We start from the raw sequence: 20,844 nt of genomic DNA on the forward strand, positions 1-20,844 counted from the left end.
GAGACACTGGGCAGTGTAAGATAAGATAAAATAATAATTTATAAATTATTAAGGGTTCCTGAGGGAGGGGGGAGGGGAGGAAGGAGGAGTAGAAAAAGGAAAATGAGCTGACTCCAGGAACCCAAGCGGGAAGCAAATTTTGAAAATGATGAGGGCGACAAATGTATAAGTGTGCTTTACACAATCGATGTATGTACGGATTGTGATAAGAGCTGTATGAGCCCCAATAAAATGATTTTTTTTAAAAAAGACACATATATAGAAGTAATTAGTGCATCCCCCCCCCAAAAAAAATGATCAAAAGAGACTTGGAAAGCTGTCTCAGTCTCCGTAAGGAAATGAGAATGAATTAATAGCCTAAATCTGTCAGAAAAAAGAAAATGTAAAAGTCATCTAGACTTTCATGTAGGAGAATCGAGGACAGAATTTCGTGTTTTTTGCGGAAAAAAGATCATTTAAATTCTCAGAGAATTTTAGTCCTCTAAACTAGCAGCTTCTCCTTGGGAGAAAGAAGAGGCTGTTCCTGTGAAGATTTGCAAAGCCTCAGAAGCCATCTATAGGGTCCCTTTGAGTCAGAAATGACTTGGTGGCTCTCAGCTTTGTTGTTGTTGTTTTAATATACATTATCTAAATCAATCTGTTAGTCCCTGGATGGGGGCAACATCCAGTGTTTGACTACTAGCTGAGAGGCTGACAATCTGAATCTGCACAGAAATGCCTTCAAAGACAGGCATGGAGGTCTGCTTCCAAAAATCCACAACCTTGAAAACCAGGAGATCACCATGAGTTGAATCAGCGGCAATGAAATATCAGATTGACCAATAAACAAGATCAGCATTGATTATTGGGTAATTTCATCCCTGGTAATTAGCAACAGAACTCAATCCATTTCAATTCTTAAATTTGGAAGACTGCCATGAAAGTCAGATAAGAAAGAAGAATGGAGGGGAAAAATAAAATCCCCAGATGAAGAAGAGAAAGTATCATTACAGAGAGTATTTGGGCTTATGTCATTAATGCTTTTTGCTATGCATTCGATTAATAGAAACTTTTGTTGCTTGATATCTTTGAACCCTGTAGATACAGAGGATGGAATGTTCTGCTTAATGTGGCCATTTAGACTGAGGATGGGCAGTTTGTGAAAATAAAGTATTATAATGAAATGTATGAAGACTTGGAGTTAGAAAGCCAAAAGAGAAGAATTCAGCATTGCTCAGGCTGAAAAAAAAAAAATAGAAAAAAAAAAAGTAAGGCCCAAGTTGAAATTCTGAAGAATTCTATAGTCAACATACTTAAAAACCACACAATGAGGAGGGAGTACCCCAAGTCACTGGACCCAAAGAGAATTGGTTAACTTTCAACCCTTTCAGGAAGTAACATGTGCTCAAGAACAAAAGGTCTGAAGTAAAAATCTAGGTGTATTCAAAGCCCTCAGGAAAATCAAGGTTCCATGGATTAACTTTGTTGACTACCTATTTCAAGTCAAAAGGATCCATAGAACCACTTGCTATAAAGACCTATATTTTTCAGGCTGACAAACTGCATAAACTAATTTAACTGCAAGCACAAGTTACCATGTGGCCAGTCAGCAACATTCAAGCAAGAAAACTTGAGTATAGTGTTGATCAGTTAGCATTGTGTATGGAACAACAATTAAAATATTTCAACAATGAGCTACAACACTGGCAATGCTTCCTTGTTTGCCAAGAAATTTGGAAGATAGCTACCAGGCTAACCAACTGGAAGAGATCCATGTTTCTGCCTATTCCAAAGAAAGGTGATTCAAACGAATGAGGAAATTATGAGACAACATCATCAATATTACTTGCAAGTAAAGCTTTCAGAAGATAATTGAAAACGGTTGTGGCAGTAGATCCACAGATCTAGAAGAGGATTTGGAACAACGGCTATCATTGCGGATACCAGACGGTTGATGTTTGAAAACAGAGACCATTAGGAAGATATTTACTTGTGTTTTCTTAACTATGCATAGGCATTCAACCATGTAGCTCATTATAAACTGTGAATAACTTATTAAAAATGAAAATTTCAGAACACTTCATGTGCCCATGTGATACCTGTCCATGAATCACAAAGCAACAACAAAAACAGAATGCTACATGATTTAAAATCAGAAAAAGTATGTGTCAGTGTTTCATACATTCACTTTATTATTCAATCTGTATGCTGAGCAAGTAATCCAAGAAGCTGTACTATGTGAAGAATAATGTTTCCACAAGATTGGAGAAAGAGTAATTAGTAACCTGTAAGTAGTAGATGACACACCTTTTCTTGCTGAAGGTGAACAGAATTTGAAGTATTTCCTGATAAAGATCAAAAACTACAGTCTTCGATATGAATTATACCTAAACAGAAAGAAAACAAAAATCTTCACAACTGGATGAATACACAACAAAAATGGATAAAAATATTGAAGTATCAAGGATTTCATTTTACTTGGATCCTCAGCCAACACTCATGGAAGCACCAGTTAGTAAGTATTATACTGGGCATATGTGTTGCAAACAATAAAATATAACTTTAAGGTGTTCAAAAGCAAAGGTGTCATGTTTAGGACTGAGGTGCCCCTGACCCAAGCCATGGCATTTTTAATTCCTTCATATGCAGTTGAAAGATGGACAATGAATAGAGAAGATCAGAGAAAAATTGGTGCTCTTGGGTTATGACGTTGGCAAAGAATGTTCAATGGACCAAGGACGGTCAAAAGAAGGGAAAAAGCTGTCCTGGGCAGAGTAGAGCCAAAATGATCCATCGATTGGAGGATGATGCGCTTCATCTCAGGTTATCAGAACATGTTATCCAGAGCGGCTAGATGCTGGAGAAGGACTTCAATGACCCAGTGGCTGCAACAATGGCCTCAAACATAACGATTGTGACGATGGCACACGGAAAATGGTAACTAACAACTACCACAGATATGTGACCTGTTGTTTCTGATAAACAATCCATAACTTGTATCTCTGGGTTCTGGGGGTAACACTGCTGAGGAATACATGGAAAACTTCAAGAGGTGTTCAAGATCAATTTAGCTGGGACATTTCCTTTAACACATACAATCTTGATCTATGGGAAGAAATCATTCAGAAGGAAATATAATCAAATGGGAAATCATAGAATACTAGTGACTCAGCAAGAGAAATATGGAGCTATCTATTTGAATAAAGACCGACAACTTCTTAGGACAGACACAGTGGTCTTTCCTGGTCAACACACCAAATGTTTCAGATTCAAGTAAATAAAGGCCGCTACAATGTAAAAAAAAAAAAAAAAAAACTGACAACTTCTAAAACCCTAAAAATGAGGCTCTCATCATGAGTTCAGTCTCTCAAAGCCAAGGGGGCAATTCTACCATGGCCTGCATGTAGTGTCACTCTGGTTCGGAATCGACTCAGTGGTGGTGAGTTTGTGAGTGGGATGGATCAGAATTGACTCACAGGCAGTGAGTTTGGTTAATGTGATGTAAATGTATCCTCATTTTGAAAGGATTAAACAAACCCCAACTCACAACACATTCATCCTCAACATCACCTACACCTACCACAGTTGTAGCTCTTAAGTCTTTGGAAAGACTTCATGTAATCTTTTGCACTCAAGTAAGGTTAAATAAAGACTATCTGCATCTGGCCTGACTTACTAATTGTTAAAAGGTGTAGTTAAGAAAGGATCTCATTTGTAACCTGACTACTCTACTGCCTATATTTTTATGAGAAATGATAATACTGTAGAAGCAATGTGATTCTTTCTTGCAAGGATTGCTTACTGTATTACAGGGGTAGGGAATCTTTTTTTCTGCTAAGGATCATTGGACAGTTTAGCATCACTTACAAGCCATATAAAATTATCCACCTAACAATTTGCCTGCTGTCTTTGGTCAAACCCTTAACTAACGCACACCTGGTGTGATCGCTGGCAGTGCTTCTCTTTGGGGAGATGTGGAATGTCAGCTAGAATTGATGCGTCTGCGGGTTTCCTAGGGCCTGTGGGCCAAGCGCTCCTCACTCTGCTCTATAGAATCATTTTCATTTCATTAAAACAGAGCAAAGCAACTACGAACCAATTCCATTTATCCCACTAATTTTTCTTTTTCTTTGACATTTAAAAATCTAATTAGAGAAAGCAATGACACGTTTGTCTCTACTATATAAAGTGTTATTATTTTTTGCTTGGTTTCATCAGTGTATCCCTGTCTGTCTACAAAGCTAACATATGGTATTTACCCAATTAGAGCCTCCCCAAAGGCCTTGGCTGGCTACTTTTCCCAGTGGTTCACTGGGAGGCTAACTTGCTGACTGTTGTGACTAACAGAAAAAGCAACCACACATCCAGGGTTTTCAAGGATATTTGCACTTGTACCATATCTGCTCTTTCCTCCTTTAAAAATTATCAACCTTGTGGGAATTAAGAGAAATATGGAACTTTGGTTTCTTGCTATGGATATCCCCTGGTACTCAAAAGTTGTCTTTATTCCACTTCACTTAAACAAACAATCTTAGTACCTAGGAGCTGTGGTGCCTTTGTGGATTATGCATTGGGCTGCTACTTCAAAGTCAGCCATTGCAACCTTGAGAGCAAGATGAGTCTTTCCGTTTGGGGAACCCACAGCGACACATCATTTAATCACTTCATATGTATATGAAAGATGGCCAATGGATCAAGAAAATCTGATGCCTCTGAATGATAATGTTGGTAAAGAACATTAAATATGCCATGGACTGGTATATATAAATATACCGTCAAAGGATGAGCACATCTGTCGTGGAAGAAACCCAACCACCATCTTTGTAGAAGTGAGGGTGGGGAGACTTTGCTCATGTATTCGGATCAAGTTCTTAGAAGGTACCAGTTCCAGAGGAAAGCCATCATGCTTGTGAGATGGTCGTGAAAAAGAGGGAAAGACCCTTACTTAGTGAGACGGACTGACACAGTGACGGAAACAACAGGCTCAAGCATAAAAGCAACCATGCGATGGAGCAGAACCGGGGAGCGCCTTGCTCTGTGGCACCTTGGGTCACCGAGTCAGAACCACCTCCGTGGCACCTAACAACAACCTCAGCATGGTGTTGGCAGTCACCAGGCAGAAGGGCAACTGGACTAGGCAGTGAAAATGTCCTCGGTAAATGTAATGATTTGTCCTTGTACCCAGATGTTTCAAGTCTGAATAATTGAGTCCAGTGCATCCAGATGCCTCCTAGGATAACATGTATGATCAGAGATATATGCTGCTGAGCAAAGTGATTCTTGCAAAGCTATACAGATTTATAATTTTGTCAGTTGATATATTTTTAACATTCAAAATGAAAGTACTTTTATATTAGTCAGGTATCAAATATTCAGTGTTCTTCTGTGGCCACCTACCTGAGATTTTATTTAATCTGCATGCTGAGAAATCATCAGAGAAGCTGGATTCTATCCAGGAGGATGTGGTGTCCGGATTGGAGGAAGGTATTTATGCAATATGAAGATGACACGCCTTTCTTGCTGAAAGGGAGGAGAATTTGACTCACTTGCTGAGGAAGATCAAGGATGGCTGCCTTCAGTATGGATTACATCAGTGTAAAGAAGACCAAAGTCCTCACAACTGGACCAGTAGGTAGCATCATGATAAAGGGAGAAAAGAGAGAAGCTCGCAAGGATTTCATCTTGCTTGGATCCACAATCAATGCTCATGGCAAAGACAAAAAGATCCATGGCATTTGGGTAAATCTGCTGCACACTAACACTTTAAAATGGGGAAAAGCAAGGATGTGCCTTTGAGGACTAAGGTGCACCTGACACAAGCCATGGCATTTCCCATTGCTTCATAGGCAGGTGAAATTTGGACATTGGATAAGGAAGACAGAAGAAGAATGGATGTATTTGAATTATGGTGCTTACAAAAAATAAGTACCATGGACTGCCAAAAGAACAAACAAATTTGTCTTGGAAGACGTACAGCCAGAATGCTGCTTAGAAAGAAAGATGGTGAGATCTTATCTCATGTGCTTTGCGCATGATGCCAGGAGAGACTGGTCCCTGGAAAAGAACATCACGCTTGATCAAGTGAAGAGGCAGCCAGATGGATGGACACAGTGGCTTCAACAATTGGTTCAAATAGAAGGACAACTGTGAGGAATTGATGGTGTTTGGTTCTGTGGTACTTAGGGTCTCCAGGAGTTGGACCCGACCCGACAGAACGGAATGACAACAACCTGAAGTCTATCGCTGTCCTCCACGTCAGTCTTTTTCACATTAGACTGTCTCATGTGGTAAATATGGTGAAATAGTACTTACTACTGAATTCTACTTTTGTTTACATCTCCTGTCTGTTTTCCCAACCAGAACATAAGCTCCCTGGGAGCCAAGATAGGTCACTGTTATTCATGGGTAGATCCACAAAACCTGGCACCGGCTCAGCAAATCCACAGAATGGGTGAGAATGTGAGAATGTGAGCGAGCACATGTGCACATGACAAATCAAGGAACCATAAGCAGCTGGAGTCATAAAACATGCCTGGACAAAGCCGACTTCTATCCGTGTAAAAGGACAGAGTCCTTATAACTCTGATGAGTTATTTCTAGGGAGATTTAACTTTTCAGTTCCTGTGCACTTTGTACCTCAGTTAGTGTTCCCTTCTTCCTCCTTTTGCTTGTCTCCCTCCTTCTTTTTCTTCTTTTAAGCACCTAAGTGAGGGAAGAGAGAATTGTGAATAGAAAGCCACACAGGTTATAGATAAATTCTTTATATTAATTCAAGAGGTAGATTTTCCCATCAATCTCCATTCAACATATAAAACAAAAATTCTAACTGTGATAGTTTTACATATCATAATTATAACATACTAATATTTGTCATTTCAGGTATAGAAAATGATGAAGAAATCAAACAGTTAGATGAAGAAATCAAGGAGCTAAATGAATCCAATTCTCAGATGGAAGCTGATATGATTAAACTCAGAACTCAGGTAACAGTTTTTGGAAGCCCTAAACGTGAGCTGTGTATACATGCTACTCTGATAGGAGAGCAAAGTGCTGACAAACTTTTAGACAAACTTTTTCCTCTACTCATTGTTTCTTATCCTTTAGTTGTCTACCCACAAATACGTCTTCTGCTAAAATCATATCAATGGTGATCATTTCTATAACAGACAGACCATCAGTTTTCTAAATGTTTGCTCTGTTTTTAAAGAAATGTCATGGCGAATAGTCATCCCCAGAGGATGGTCCATTCCTGCTACAGATTAGGTGGTGTTGTTCTTCTGAGGTAGTTTAGAACCTGGAGATTATTGGATTGCTAGGCTTTTGACAGCCAATATTATCAGGATTACAAATAAGGAGAGCCTAGGACCTCGGACTTAACTCCTCGGTGCTTCAAGAGTGTAGAAATGTTCCCATGTCTATTGACATTTTCAGACATTCATACCTTAGCCTGAGCAGGGGCATAAAGATGTACAGCTGGCACACCTGCGTTCAGGAAGGAGGGAAGGGAGGACATTCCCACCTGCTAAGCAGAGTAGTTTCCATCGTGTCCAGGCAAGCACCAGGTTATGAACACCATTCCTGAGTATATCTTTAAGAATTTATAGGTAAGTCACAAGGGGGCCGAAGGTAACTATGGTTCTTATTTCGCTTTACCTTCGAGCAAGAAAGGACTAGCTGTGGGGAGAGTGGTTATGAATCCTACAAGGTTAGCAGTTAGAAATCACCAGGCGCTCCTTTGGAGAAAGATGGGGGTTTCTGTTCCTAGCAACAGTCACCGTCTCAGAAATTCACGAGAGCACTTCTACCCTCTCCTGGACCCTCCCCGCGAGTCAGTATCCACTTGTCAGCTTGCGTTTTCCGTAATGCAAACACAGCTTCCTCAGCAAGTGCTGATGACTGTGATAATGGACTTGAGAGTGGGTTCAGTTCCCTCATTTCCAAGTGAGGGCAAGCCTACCGAATGGTAAGGAAATGTAGGCGCTGTCCACGTATCAGGAATTTGTAGCAGGGGGGGACCGGCTATCATTTCATTTCATTCTCACTACTTGCCAACAAGGTATATCCTACTGTCAGGGTAGACCAGCCCCTAACACATCATCAGGGGTCTGGTAGGTACAATTGTAATATGTGTAGATTACAGTAAAGTCAAAGAGAGCATGAGAGATAAAAGAGAGATTGAAATGAGGGTGTCAGACACATTTCATGGTGGCATGCTCACCTCAGCCTCACTTGGTGGTCCACGTGGAGAGAGAGAGAGAGAGAGATTTATTGCTAACCAAGGCTTTTATATTCTTTGGGGATGTCTATGTCCCTGATCTAGTGGTATCCAGGCAATAGGAAGGGGAGTTATTGGGGGTACACATGTGACAAGATGGGCAGATCTTAATTTCGGGCAGCTTAATTTTGGATGTCACTGAGCCAGTTTGACCTGTCCTCTGGCCCACCATAGAAACCATTATCAGTAGGGTGTAAATCCCACCTACAGGAACCAAACTGATGACTGCAAGCCTTTAGGGAGATGTAGCCCATTGTTCTTAGCAGCGGGGAGTGGGCCCTACTTGTGCTGGGACTGACAGTAGTCTGGCAGCTGACTGCTTTCAGGGAGGTAACTTGACAATCATTTACCATTAGCTGCAAGCAGTGTCCTAAGTCTAACATCTATTTGGGGGAAACTACTTGGGAGAAATCTTTCTGTTTCCCACATACTACCAGTTTCATATTACAGATGGAGAATCTCAGGTTCAGAGAGGCAGCATTCTTCAGCTAACCCAAAACAATAGCCACCAATAACCAAGCTGGAATTCGTACTCAAGTCTTTCTTTCACATCGCATGTCCTGCCAGCGTACCTGGCTGCCTTCCTAGGCCTTATACTAACTAGCCCTTGATTCCCTGAACGTCCACTTTAGGAGTCAACTTTCTTTGCTGGTCAAGGAAGCTACTTCACTTTGTTAACACAGGTAAGGGAGGTATTTCTAGTCGACTAGAAATGATCTATACTTCTGATCCATTCTTGTGAACTTGGACCAGTCTATTACCCAAAGGACACTTCCCTAAGGGTAGAAAGTATTCATGAGTGTTTTTAGAAGATGCTCCCACAGTGTCCGTAAAATTGACTAGTAAAAGAACTAGTAATTATGGTAAGAGTACTAGCAGCTGTCAATTACTCAGTGCCACTGTATGGCAGACCTAACCAAAGGCTTTGCATAGATTGATTAGTGTAGTCTCCTAAATAATCTCTTGAGATAGGTCTTTTCATGATTTCTATTTTACCGCATGAAGAAACTAGATGGACACATATTGTTCACAGTGCTTAGGACACACCAAGCAATAGATTCCCTCAGCCCTATCGTTCCTTGGGCTAGTTCCTTGGGCCAGCCCTATCGTGCTCTTGTACCACTAAGGATGGGAAGTGAAGAGCACTCTCAAATACAGCTGGCAATATGGGCTACAGAAAATCATTGCATTTCTTTAATGGCTTAGACTTTATGCAAAGCTTATTAGAAAAGCATTTGTGCTGATACCTTCATGAGCTCCTTTCTTTATATCCCCCATCCAAAGGCTAGATTAAATGCTGCTTCAACCTGGCTTTCCAAGTTGATAAAGTAATATGGGCTCTCCTTTGCTGGCTCCTTGACTTCACTTTTTAAAATCGTTAACTATTGTAGTGTGAAAGCCTCCCTACTTGTCTCAAAAAATGCAGGAACAGAAGAGACTCTGATGCTCTGCTAATGATACTTTCATTCTCTTTACTGAGCAACACCTGGGAGGGAAGGAGGTTCCACGCTTCTGTTTGCTTTTTCTTTTCCCCCCCCTAAATCTGACCAAAGATCAGGTAGTCTCCCCAGGGACAACCCAACAAATGAATTCATGAGATAGTTCCGCAAGGAGTCCAGTGGGTGGTCGAAACCGTGAGGAGCTTGACTGCTCTAATAGACAGAAGGTTGGAGGTTCAACCCACCTAGAGACACCGAGAAAGTAGGCCTACTGATTTGCTTCCATGGGTCACAGCTTTGAATACCCTATGGGGCACTGTTTTACACACATAAAGCTCTGCACTGTAAGTCAGAATCCTCTTGATGGCAACTAACAACGACATGGCAAAGGAAACATAGGCTGGTTTCCAGAATCCAAGCCCATAAGAGACAAGAAAAGCCAGTGAGATGTTTATCAGTTAAACAAGATACCATGTGGTGTTCTTTTAATCAAGTGAGTTGAGGTGGTCAGAGATGGTTTCTCAACACTGTGGCTCCGTAGAGGTGATCAAGGAACCTTCCAAATGATCTCTGAGAGAGTCATTGAAAGTGAGCTTTCTAGAACCGACTGTGATGATGAATACACAACTCTTTTAAAAAGCGACTTAACTATAGAAGTGTATGATATGTGAATTTTCTATCAATAAAATTGTTTTTGGAAAAAGAAAGTGAACTCAGATTTCTCCAGAAGTTTCCCTCTTATCCACTTGTGATGTTAAGTCTCATATAAATTTTCTATTTAAATATGTTTCCCTCTTACCCACTTGCCATGCTAAGTCCCATATAAATGTTCCATTTAAATATATGTTACTGCTTGAAATAATATTTTTATAAATTGATAACCTAACCCAAACTCATATTGTAAGGGTGACAAGAGGCCCCAAATTCATGAAGGAGGGGAAAAAAGAGTCAATACCAAGGGCTCAAGTAGAAAGAAAATGTTATGGAAATGATGATGGTAACATACGTACAAATCTGCTTGATACAATTGATGTATGGATTGTTATAAGAGCTGTAAGAGGCCCCAATAAAATGATTTAATAACAAAAAATTCAAATATAACTTATATAGACACATTTATTAAGTCTAAAGCAGGACAAAGAAAATTCATCCTGATGAGAGAGACCATCAGCAGGAGGCCATGATGGTGTCCAAGGATTTACAGAAACCTGGCCATGTCAGTAGAACATGGGAACTGTCATGAAAACGTGACTATTGATAGATTAATGCCCCATAAGTGGAGGTTGATGAGTGGTTTGAACTATTGAACGCAGCTTGAATGGTCTGAAATGTAAATCCCTACCTAATTCACAATTAAAAAAAAAATTTTTTTTTAAAGCCTCATGGTTGCAGGTGGGATGAGAGAAGTGAGAAAGGAACCATCCTTGGGAAATACACACTATCCTGTGCAGAAATGTTCACAAGACTGGTTCAGGGTCCCTCATCCCACAGCCAGGATATGACTCATGACACGACCTAGTCCCGAAATTCTCTCAATGCCATGCTCAGTTATCTCCAACTAGACTGCCCCTCCCTGGACGGGCTAGCGGAGTAGTAGTAATCCACTTTCTAATACACTCTGCCTGTTGGCAAAGCTATTCATATTGTCATCTAAAAGTCCGAAAGAATTCACTCGAAAGATAAATCTATGTAGAGACTAAAAAATGGATTTACGGCTTTCACTGTAAACCTTCCAAAAACTCAGTGCTCAAAATTTAAGCTCTAATAAGACTCCCCTTATCTTACCGCTGAGGAATCTGAAGGCGGTGTAGACAATCCACCTTCGGAGGTCATGTTAGGGTAGCAGCAAAATCAAAATCAGAATCTTGGAAACCTAACATAACAGAATTTGATTGTCTTTTGATTTTAAATGGTTGAAAAAGAATGAAGAATTATCTTTTTAAAACTGTATTATTAAAGCAGTGCTTATTTAGCTATATTCCTTTTAAGTCCTCTCTTCTGCTTTAGCACTGTCTGGATTTTGTATATGTTACACTTCAAATCTCTTGGTGAATGGGCAGAATTATAGAGAGAGCGGGAAATGAGCTTTATCACAGGATCTATGAATATCTGTGCAGGGACAGACAATCTCCCCTGAAATCTCTAGCCCAAAGTCCTTCTTTGAAAGGTCAAAGGTATTGGGTTCACTACCCAGTGTAAGAATGCCAACTTAAAACAAACACACCTTTGTTTAACTGAACACATGAACTCACTGAATTGGAATGTGTTTGAACAGTATGAGGATCAAGCATAATGGGGATTCTCATTGCACCTGAAAAATCTAGACTCTCTTATGCTCTGCAGTACAGTCAGTACCTTGAAGCATACTCAGATCAGAAACACTAAATTCCTGAACAATTACAGTAATTGAGGCTTTGCTCAATTGCTCAAAGCAGTTCGGCACCTGAGGAATTGTTGAAGTTGCCCCAAAGGAGGCATTTTCCCAGTCTCAATGCAACTGAATACAAAGCAGCACAGACTGTGAGGTGCTATGACCCACCCCGTGCTGGGCCAACACAAGGTTCTATTTAGCTTTCACAAAATTACGAATGACATCTCAAAGACGTTTATCAGTAGGTCTGTCGTCCCAAGTCAACTCAATTCATACTAACGAGCATATTGTTAATAACTCAACACAGGTATTAAAGGGAATAAAACTCATTCTAGGCCTTCATGGGACATCTATAAATTGCTTCTTATAGAAGCCACAGGGGGCTCAGGTGGGACCCTGGCGGGACTAGGGTCCCCCCCACACACACACACACACATACAAAGAAGCCAGAAAAAAATGCCCATGAAGTTATACAAAGTATGTCTCCAATAAGCAGAAGAGCAATCCTACCACCAGGCAGAGTGAAGTAAGTAAAACTGAGTTGAACCATGAATGCTCTAAGGGTTTTTGCAATCAGAAAGACTACACCATCAGAGTTGCAAAGTCTCTAAAGAAAGCGAGGTCTTTAAGAATGACCTCCCACACACACACTGAAAAAAAAAAAAGAATGAGCACATATGAAGGAACTATGGAATGGTGTAATTTCTGGATTAGCGCCTAATAAACTTGTTGGGGAAAACAAAGAAGAATTAAGAAATGGTGACAAACCCGTAATTTGGAAATTATATCATAAACATTTTTAATATTTTAAAGGAAGCATGGGCCCAAACAGAAACACAGGATTTCAAAAGACAAATAAGAGTGAGATGGGGAGAATATTGCAGGCACAGGGAGAGAGGAGCTCCAGGTGGCCAGCGCGGTTTCCTACTGTGCTGAAACGGTCAGAGGCAGCAGAGTTGTCTTGTTGGGAAGGTGGCGTACATGCAGATGAGTATCATATTATCAAAGAGAAGCAGTTCTTTGAAATTTCTAAATTCTGTCTCAAAAGTAATGTATCTTCCTGTGCTCCATCAAGCAGCTTATTACTAATGATAATTAGTTTTTTGTGGTTTTATTTTTGAATCACAGTATTTCTGTGATTATAGATTATTTTATAAATTAGATTATAGATTATTCTACCTTTTAACGAAGCTTTTCCGATGTAATCCAGCCTCCATAAAGTTACTCAATAGCAACCTCTGTCCAATTTCAAGCATACACCTAGGCCTCAACGAACACGTGTCCATGTACATGAAGCTAACAGCAGAAGGCAAGGATACATTCGTTTCTTAGAATACTCGGATACGTCATACTTTTTCTGAAAATATTTTGTTGGCTTTATTCGACAATGGAACAAAATCTTTTTTCTAAAAACCTATAGACAATCTTGGGTGAACTCAGTCAAGACCAGTATCAGCAACCTTCTTCTGTAAAAGACAAGATAATAAACATAAAAAGACAAAAATAAACATGTCTTTTCACTGCGAGATGTTCTCCCTTTCTCTGCATGAGAGCCACATCCAGCGAGCCATGCTATTCTCATTTTCCAAAAATAAGTCCCCGAGATCTGCCCAGCTAATCGAGTAAACCTGAAGCCAATGGTCCACGGAGACACTTCACTGTGTCGCCTTCTAGAGGAAGTGAGCATACACCGGGAAGACTGTAGTAAGATGTGTGGAGTTTAAGTGCATGCCAGATAATTAAGTGCATGTCAGATAATTCAGGTGAAGGCAAACAATTTGATGGAGTTAAGGCTGTCAGACTCACACATAAGTAGCAGCTCTATCTTTTTAAAGGAACAAGTCTATATTTTCTCAGATCCCTTTGAAAATTGGCATGAGGTTGGCATGCTATTCTGATCCAGAAGATTATAATTTTTCCTAAGCCAACAAAGGCCACCACATATTACTTATGACATCCAGGCAGCAACAGCGCTCCTTTGCAACCAATGCTTTGAATTCACATTTGTTAAGACTGCATGTTTTGTTCCATTGTTGAATAAAGGCAACAAAATATTTGTTCTTTTCTGGAGACGGGCAAAATCTTTATCAATAGACCCATCCATGCTGGGGTAGAGCCGTAGCTAACAACTCTTGTCAAACAGGGTGGGAAGTGATGGCATAGCTTCTCTTCTGTTGATGGAGCGCAGGAAGACACATTACTTTTCCAAGGAGGGTTGTAGACCTTGCAGTACAAAACACAGGTCGAAAGAGAATTTATCCCAAACGGGTCACCATGAATACCGGTTGGGGGAAGTCAGACAAACAGCAGTGACTTAGCCAAAAAACACAGGTATTTTGACCTCTAAAACGAAGGGACAGTAAGAATTCCAAGACATAGCCTAAGACAGTGGTCCTCAGCCTTCCTAATGCTGCGACCCTTTCATGCAGTTCCTCATGCTGTGGTGATCCCACCCTCACCCCCCAACCATAACATTATTTTCGTTGCTACTTCATCACTGTCGTTTTGCTACTGTTATGAATCGGGTCATACTGTGAAAGGGTCATTCACCCTCCTAAAGGGTCATTTGCCCTCCCAAAGGGGTCATGACCCACAGGTTGAGAACCGCTGGCCTAAGGCAAGGTTCTGCCCCAGGAAGTTTCATTCATTGACTTCTCCGTTTACATGGAACAATTGGGAACAACATGAGAGCAAAAGCCAAGTGGTACTGGGAGAGCTGAGCAAGACTTCCTGTAGCCAGAGGGTTTTGAGGGTCAGAGGGACGCTGGGAGCTCCAATTAGAGACGGCGAGGAAGGGGCACGAACAGCGAGCCTCATGCAGAGGAGAGGAGTGGCTGCTGTGCTCACAAGCAGTGTGTAGATCTTTGTAAGCCCTCCTCCTTGCAGGTGTTTCTCGCCCTTCATGGTCCCTCCTTGTTCGCCTCCTAATTAAAGCCCACGTGCCATGGGATCATTATGTCACAGCCCTCAATTATATCTGAAACTGCGAAGGCCTATACCTGTTTCAATTTGTATTCTTCAGTATCGAGGCCAGCGGTGCAGCTGCCTTCAGCTCTGAACGTAATATAGGACACCCTGTCGAAAGTAACGGATCCACTGTGAAAAACGAAATGAAGAAAAGCTGCTCTTCAGGAGCCTAACTACAGGGCTGGGTCAGGAGGATCCCCCCATCCGTCAACACATGAGCTGGTCATTCTCATGAAATGAATCCATGGAGGTGAACGTATCCGTTTGATAATACCAAGGGAGAAAATGGGAAACTTTTACCTCGTAAAGGTACTGAAATGAACTCTTGTAACAATGAGAGTCCCCAAAGGGATAAGGCCTTGAGAGAACAGTGTAGACAGCATAGTCCTTTTACAAGGAGAAACCAACCCATCGGGCAAGCATCACCCCCGGAATAGCTACCAAAGTTGGAGCAGTTGGTTTCTAACCATGAATGTATGATTGAGATTGGTGAATGAGAGCGAGGAGGCTCTCAAATATTAGACGGTTGTCAAATAAAGAGGAAGACTGTGATATTTTAAATAGAGAGCAAACCAAATGGACCGAAGGACAATCAGAAAATGAACCAGAGGGAAAGAACCAAGGAAAGGCTCATGGGAAATGGACTTAGAAGCAACAAGTAGGGAAGTCCAAAGGAAGTTCATAGGACAGCCAAGAGAGGTGCTGGACATGAGAGATCGGTTAGTGGAAAGAGGTGACTACACAGCAAATGAAGAGGCATGCATTGGGGCTGCTACGACCTTTTATCCTACGGTGTGTGCATTAGCTTGGGTGGCCTACCGTAGCAACCCAGTGACACACATCTATGCACAAGGACAAAAAGTCATTTCAGATCAAGCAGGCATCCCAGCCCAGTCCCACGCAAAGCCATAACGGCAGTGCTAGCCAGAAGCCTCTTCGGACTCACAGGGCCAGTGGCGGAGAAAGGCGAAACAGGAAAGAGGGGGCTCACAGTCTGTGGGTGCAGAGTAGCAGGGATCCGAGGTCGATGGAAGCGTGGCAGGATACCGAGAGCTCTCGGGTTGGGTGGCCCACATAGCCCACCTGGAGGCAGACACAGAGTGCCAACACAGATGATGGAGAAAAGCAAGAGAGAAGCAGTTCCCAAGGTCTCTCACACTCATTTAAAGGGGCACCCCGCCAAGGAGCTGTCGTCGGGCTACACTTGATTGACAGGAACCTCCACACAGGTACCATCAGGTTGACCGCTCCTATACTTGTGATGCAAAAGTTCAGAGACCATCGTGTTAAAAGGGGCAGCTCTGGTGCCGCATCCGGGAAATTCGATGTAAATAACGAAGACTCTGGAAAACCAGAGAGCACTCACATTCCCGGGCTCTTTGCCTTGCGGGAACTACATTGTCTCTGGATAGGAGAGGAAGAGCAAGGAGGTCAGAAGTCATGATCGGCCTTCAGCTGATCTATGAAAGCATCCATGCCATCGCATATTGCTGAAAGCCGATTGACTCCATGGTCTTCATCTGAGAAGACAATAACATAACATACAATAAGTTCATTTTTAGCATTAACTGGGTGCTGCTGAGCCGATGTCCTATTTGTGGGTTGGAAGAGGACTGTGCACCCTAGGATTTACAATGGATGATTTCTGAGAAGTCGATCTCTGGCCTTCTAAGAAGTCTCAGGGTGGACTTGAACTTCCAACGGTTAGGGTCTCAGCTGAGAGCATTAATGGTTTGCACCACTCGGGGCCACTACACAATTAGATTTGGGCTAAAAAAATCAACAGTATTAAGAGCAAGTCTGTAAAATTCTAACCCAACTTTAGGACTCAACTCCCTCAAGTCAGGGGATGGAATGAGATGGTATAAAGAATACGTGGTCATAAAATAATATGTGTGACGACAAACAGACTGTTTTAAAAACTGCAATCGCCCAGGAACCTACATGATGTCTACCTCAGAAAGACAAGCCGTTATAGTCAAGGTGCCCAATTTTCAAGCATAATGGATCAAAAGCATAAAATCAACCCTCCAAATGGAAAATTCTTAACTTTGAAGCCTTTCCTTTAAGCAAAAGAGGTTTTGTTCTTTGCACCTGGTTGGACTGTTCCCGCACCCCCCTCCGCCCCACCCACCCCCAACTGCAAGAGCGCGTGCTTCCCTCCGGGCTTGCCTTGAATTACATGTTACCCAAATTTGTGCCTTTTAGATTACCACAATGGAGAGCAACCTGAAGACGATAGAAGAGGAGAACAAAGTAATTGAACAGCAAAATGAGTCTCTTCTTCATGAACTGGCCAATCTCAGCCAGTCTTTAATTCATAGTCTAGCTAATATCCAGCTGCCACATATGGTAAGTGCTTGAGAGTGCAAGATAGGGAATGTGGCGATCCTCCACAGTGCACAACATAAGAAAGTAGATGTCTTTCTTTATTATGATAAAGATCAATGGTTCTTCGGCCATTGGCTGTTTGTGGTTACCAACCCCAAACCATAGTGTTAACTTGTGAAAAACATTGGTGGGGCTGACCCAGTGTATCCCATAACATTAAGTATGCTCGCAGTAGGCATTTTAAATATTACGCCACAGTAGTCCTATGCTATTAAACTATTTTATGCTTATGTGAATATACTATTAAGAAAATAAAGGTTGTATATGAACTACTATTTAATATCTCGTAGGATCCAATCAATGAACAAAATTTTGATGCTTACGTGACTACTTTGACGGACATGTATACAAATCAAGATCGTTATCAGAGTCCAGAAAATAAAGCCCTACTGGAAAATATAAAGCAGGCTGTGAGAGGAATTCAGGTCTGAACAGCTGCTCTAGTGATGAAAATCTTGCTTAAAAAAGGATGCCTCTTGTTTTTTGCTGCTGTAATTTACCAGAAAGTGTTATATATTTATTTCTGTTTGAAACAGTGTTATGCTTACAAGACTTCATAAGGATTTTATGTCTTGCTTTAAAGATAGTAACTGCAGAATAGTTTTTGAATACATTCACATTTTGTACGTTTTCATATAAGCTGACATAGTGTGATATGCCATGTAATGTTTATAGCTGCTAATGTATGCACATTCTGGGGGTATCTATATTTCTGAAGAGGTAAGCTGATAATAAAAAAATAGAGTGTAAATTCTTTTTAATGCTTTAGTGATTAAATGTTTTAGTATTTTGAACTGAAATGGACAAAAAAGAAAAAAAAAAACAGCTTTGAATGACATTGTTGCAGTCCTGCAGCCACTTTTTAAAACACTATCATTTTGCCTCATGTTGGAGGGTTTTATGGAATTTAGGAAATACATTTTGTGTGCATATTGTTTCATAGCAAGAATTGGTTGCAAAAATGCTTTATTTTTGAACAATGCCTGGAAATATTATGTGATGTTTCTGTTTGTTTGTTTTAGGAGGATGGTGTATGGTGGGGGCAATAAATGAGGTTTTTTGAATTCCAAGGAAATGGCATGGATTAACTGTAAGAAATGAAATAAGTAATTTATTGTAAGACAACATCAAGCCATGGAAACTTGACAGAAGATTCAAAGCAGCTTAAACAGCACTTTTAAATTAACTCCTAAGCATGACATGGTGTGAATATGGAAACTTCAGTTAAGACAGGAACTTATCAGAGGTGGACAACATGAAGACTTTCTTTTTCGTTTTCAATAAACTTTGGAACAACTTCCGCTTACCTACCCTAGAGTTTTGTGCCCCTCTGAACTGTCTGTTATTGCAATGTAGTTTAACAGAACCTGTGTGTTTTCAATTTAAATTAAAAGATCATTTGAGAGCATTTATTTCCCCTTCTAACTCTTCACTATTATTACTATTATTATTTTACCTTTGGGGGTTAAACACAAATGACCTTTATGAATATTCTACTTACTGGACTGTCTTTTCTGCTAGATTGGGTAGGAAACACAGTTCAGTAAAGTTTCTCTCTCTTCTGCTCCCTCCTCCCACCCTTGGCCCTGAATAAGCCTTTGGTTCTATTCCGAGTCCCCTTATTGTGCCATTTATGTTCTGACTTGTTTGCAGATCAGTTGACCACATAGCATTTACATAGCCTTGTTGTTTGAGTTATTGTGAACTATTCTAAGAATGAATGCAATCAGATTTTAAAAGTAACGAAATATACTTCAGCACTTTTTTTGCTTTGAGCTAGATCATTTTAGACTTGTTTATACCTTCAAGATTTGATTGTTTTACTCCAAATGACTGCACTATATGTATGCATAAGACCACTTTTCATTGCTGCATTTTTCCCATTTGAGTAGTATATTTGATGATGTGTTTGTGTTATCTGATGTTGACTTGATTTATCGTTAATAGCATCTCTTTTCCTTCCATGTCTTGATGTTATGCAGAAAGTACAAAAGTACTTTAAAATTTTGTTATGAAAAAAAAAGATGGGTTTTGTAAAAATAAAATAAAAAATATTTTTAGCAGAACAGGACTTACAGGGTCATTGTCCCCACAATGTGCCAGTTTTGACTATTTGCACTTACCTTGTCCTATATATCCATACGGAGGTGTGCAATTCCTGTGTCATTAGCCTTGTGACACTGAACCTGACAGATTATAGCGGAAGCCCTCACGGCTGATCCAATAATATTGCTAAGGGAGACTACAGGGATCTCACAACAAATATTCTGATACAATACTCAACCTCGGTATATATATATATGTATAAATATATGTTTATCCCAGCGGCACTTTATACTGTTCACTGTACAAAAGCTTACAGTTTTCCACGAGGACTTTAATAACTAGCTGGGAAAAGGATTATGTAATTACCTTGGGGCTCTGCAGTATCTTCTCTGTACAGCGCCCTCTTTCTGTTGTGCTGTTTAGTTGTAGCTGCCATGCTCAGAATTGCCTTTTTGAGAGCTGAAGCAAGGTGCTTGTCGTTCACCTGATGCCATATATATTGTCCAGGGCCCTCGCCTCCTTTCAGGACCCTCCATTGTTCATAATGGCATATGCATCTCCCCACTGCATTGTGTCTGCAGCTTCTTTGCCAATATAGTAATGCTTTTAGTAGAGTAATAGATAGTATCAGTTTGGGATTCTTATTGTTATCACCTATGTACAATGGAAAGGGATTTTAAGCACAAATCTGCTGCTCATCTAATGTTGGTACATAATATCAAATCAAACGTTATCTGTGACTACGATATAGGGATCACAAAAGTGTCACATATTAGAATGCTGATCTTTCATATGGAATTATTGTGAGTCATCAGAGTTTATTTATGATAACTTATTGTTCATATTCATTTCTAAGTTAATTTAAGTAATCATTTATTAAGACAGAATTTTGTATAAACTATTTATTGTGCTCTCTGTGGAACTGAAGTTTGATTTATTTTTGTACTACACGGCATGGATTTGTTGACATTTTAATTTTGCTATAAATGTGTGGAATCACAAGTTGCTGTGATACTTCATTTTTAAATTGTGAACTTTGTACAAATTTTGTCATGCTGGGTGTTAGCACATCTTACTCTAAATAAAAACAACAAAAGGCGTTGCCGCATTTGTAGCACGACCGCTCTCTCACAGGGTCTGCCTTGCACGTGGCTCTCTGCACAGCTACTGTCTGGAGCGCAGGCAGGTGTCACGTAGAAAATGTCAGCCAGTGGTGGGTGGTTTTTGTTTTCCTTTCGAGCACTTTTAGAGGTTTCCTGCCTTACTCCACGACATATAAAAGTAAATTATTTTTCTTCAGAAAGTTTGTGAATAGTTTGGTACCTCCACTCTATCTTCCTTGCACCCAAAAAGTCATTGTGTCACGTTTGCACCCT

At 40.6% G+C, this 20,844-nt stretch overlaps 1 protein-coding gene across 18 annotated transcripts in view; it reads left to right on the plus strand.

Annotated features, from left to right (window-relative positions):
- The window catches only part of MYT1L (myelin transcription factor 1 like), a 723,101-nt gene extending 702,525 nt beyond the window's left edge, over nucleotides 1-20,576 (plus strand). For 13 of the 18 annotated variants that reach the window (XM_045294233.1, XM_045294236.1, XM_045294234.1 and 10 more), the window contains 4 exons: nucleotides 6,859-6,962; nucleotides 17,240-17,383; nucleotides 17,713-17,847; nucleotides 18,445-20,576. In XM_045294233.1, coding sequence (XP_045150168.1) covers nucleotides 6,859-6,962; nucleotides 17,240-17,383; nucleotides 17,713-17,847; nucleotides 18,445-18,471 — 410 coding nt within the window. In that variant the 3' untranslated portion in view covers nucleotides 18,472-20,576. Of the gene's footprint in view, nucleotides 1-6,858; nucleotides 6,963-17,239; nucleotides 17,384-17,712 lie in introns of all 18 variants that reach the window. The other 5 variants (XM_045294245.1, XM_045294247.1, XM_045294248.1 and 2 more) reach the window with 2 other exon arrangements.
- Nucleotides 20,577-20,844: the final 268 nt, after the last annotated feature.

This window comes from Echinops telfairi, unplaced genomic scaffold (assembly GCF_000313985.2).
Source record: "Echinops telfairi isolate 266 unplaced genomic scaffold, ASM31398v2 ScPeMD7_3509;HRSCAF=4178, whole genome shotgun sequence".
In the NCBI taxonomy this organism is placed as follows: Eukaryota; Metazoa; Chordata; class Mammalia; order Afrosoricida; family Tenrecidae; genus Echinops; species Echinops telfairi.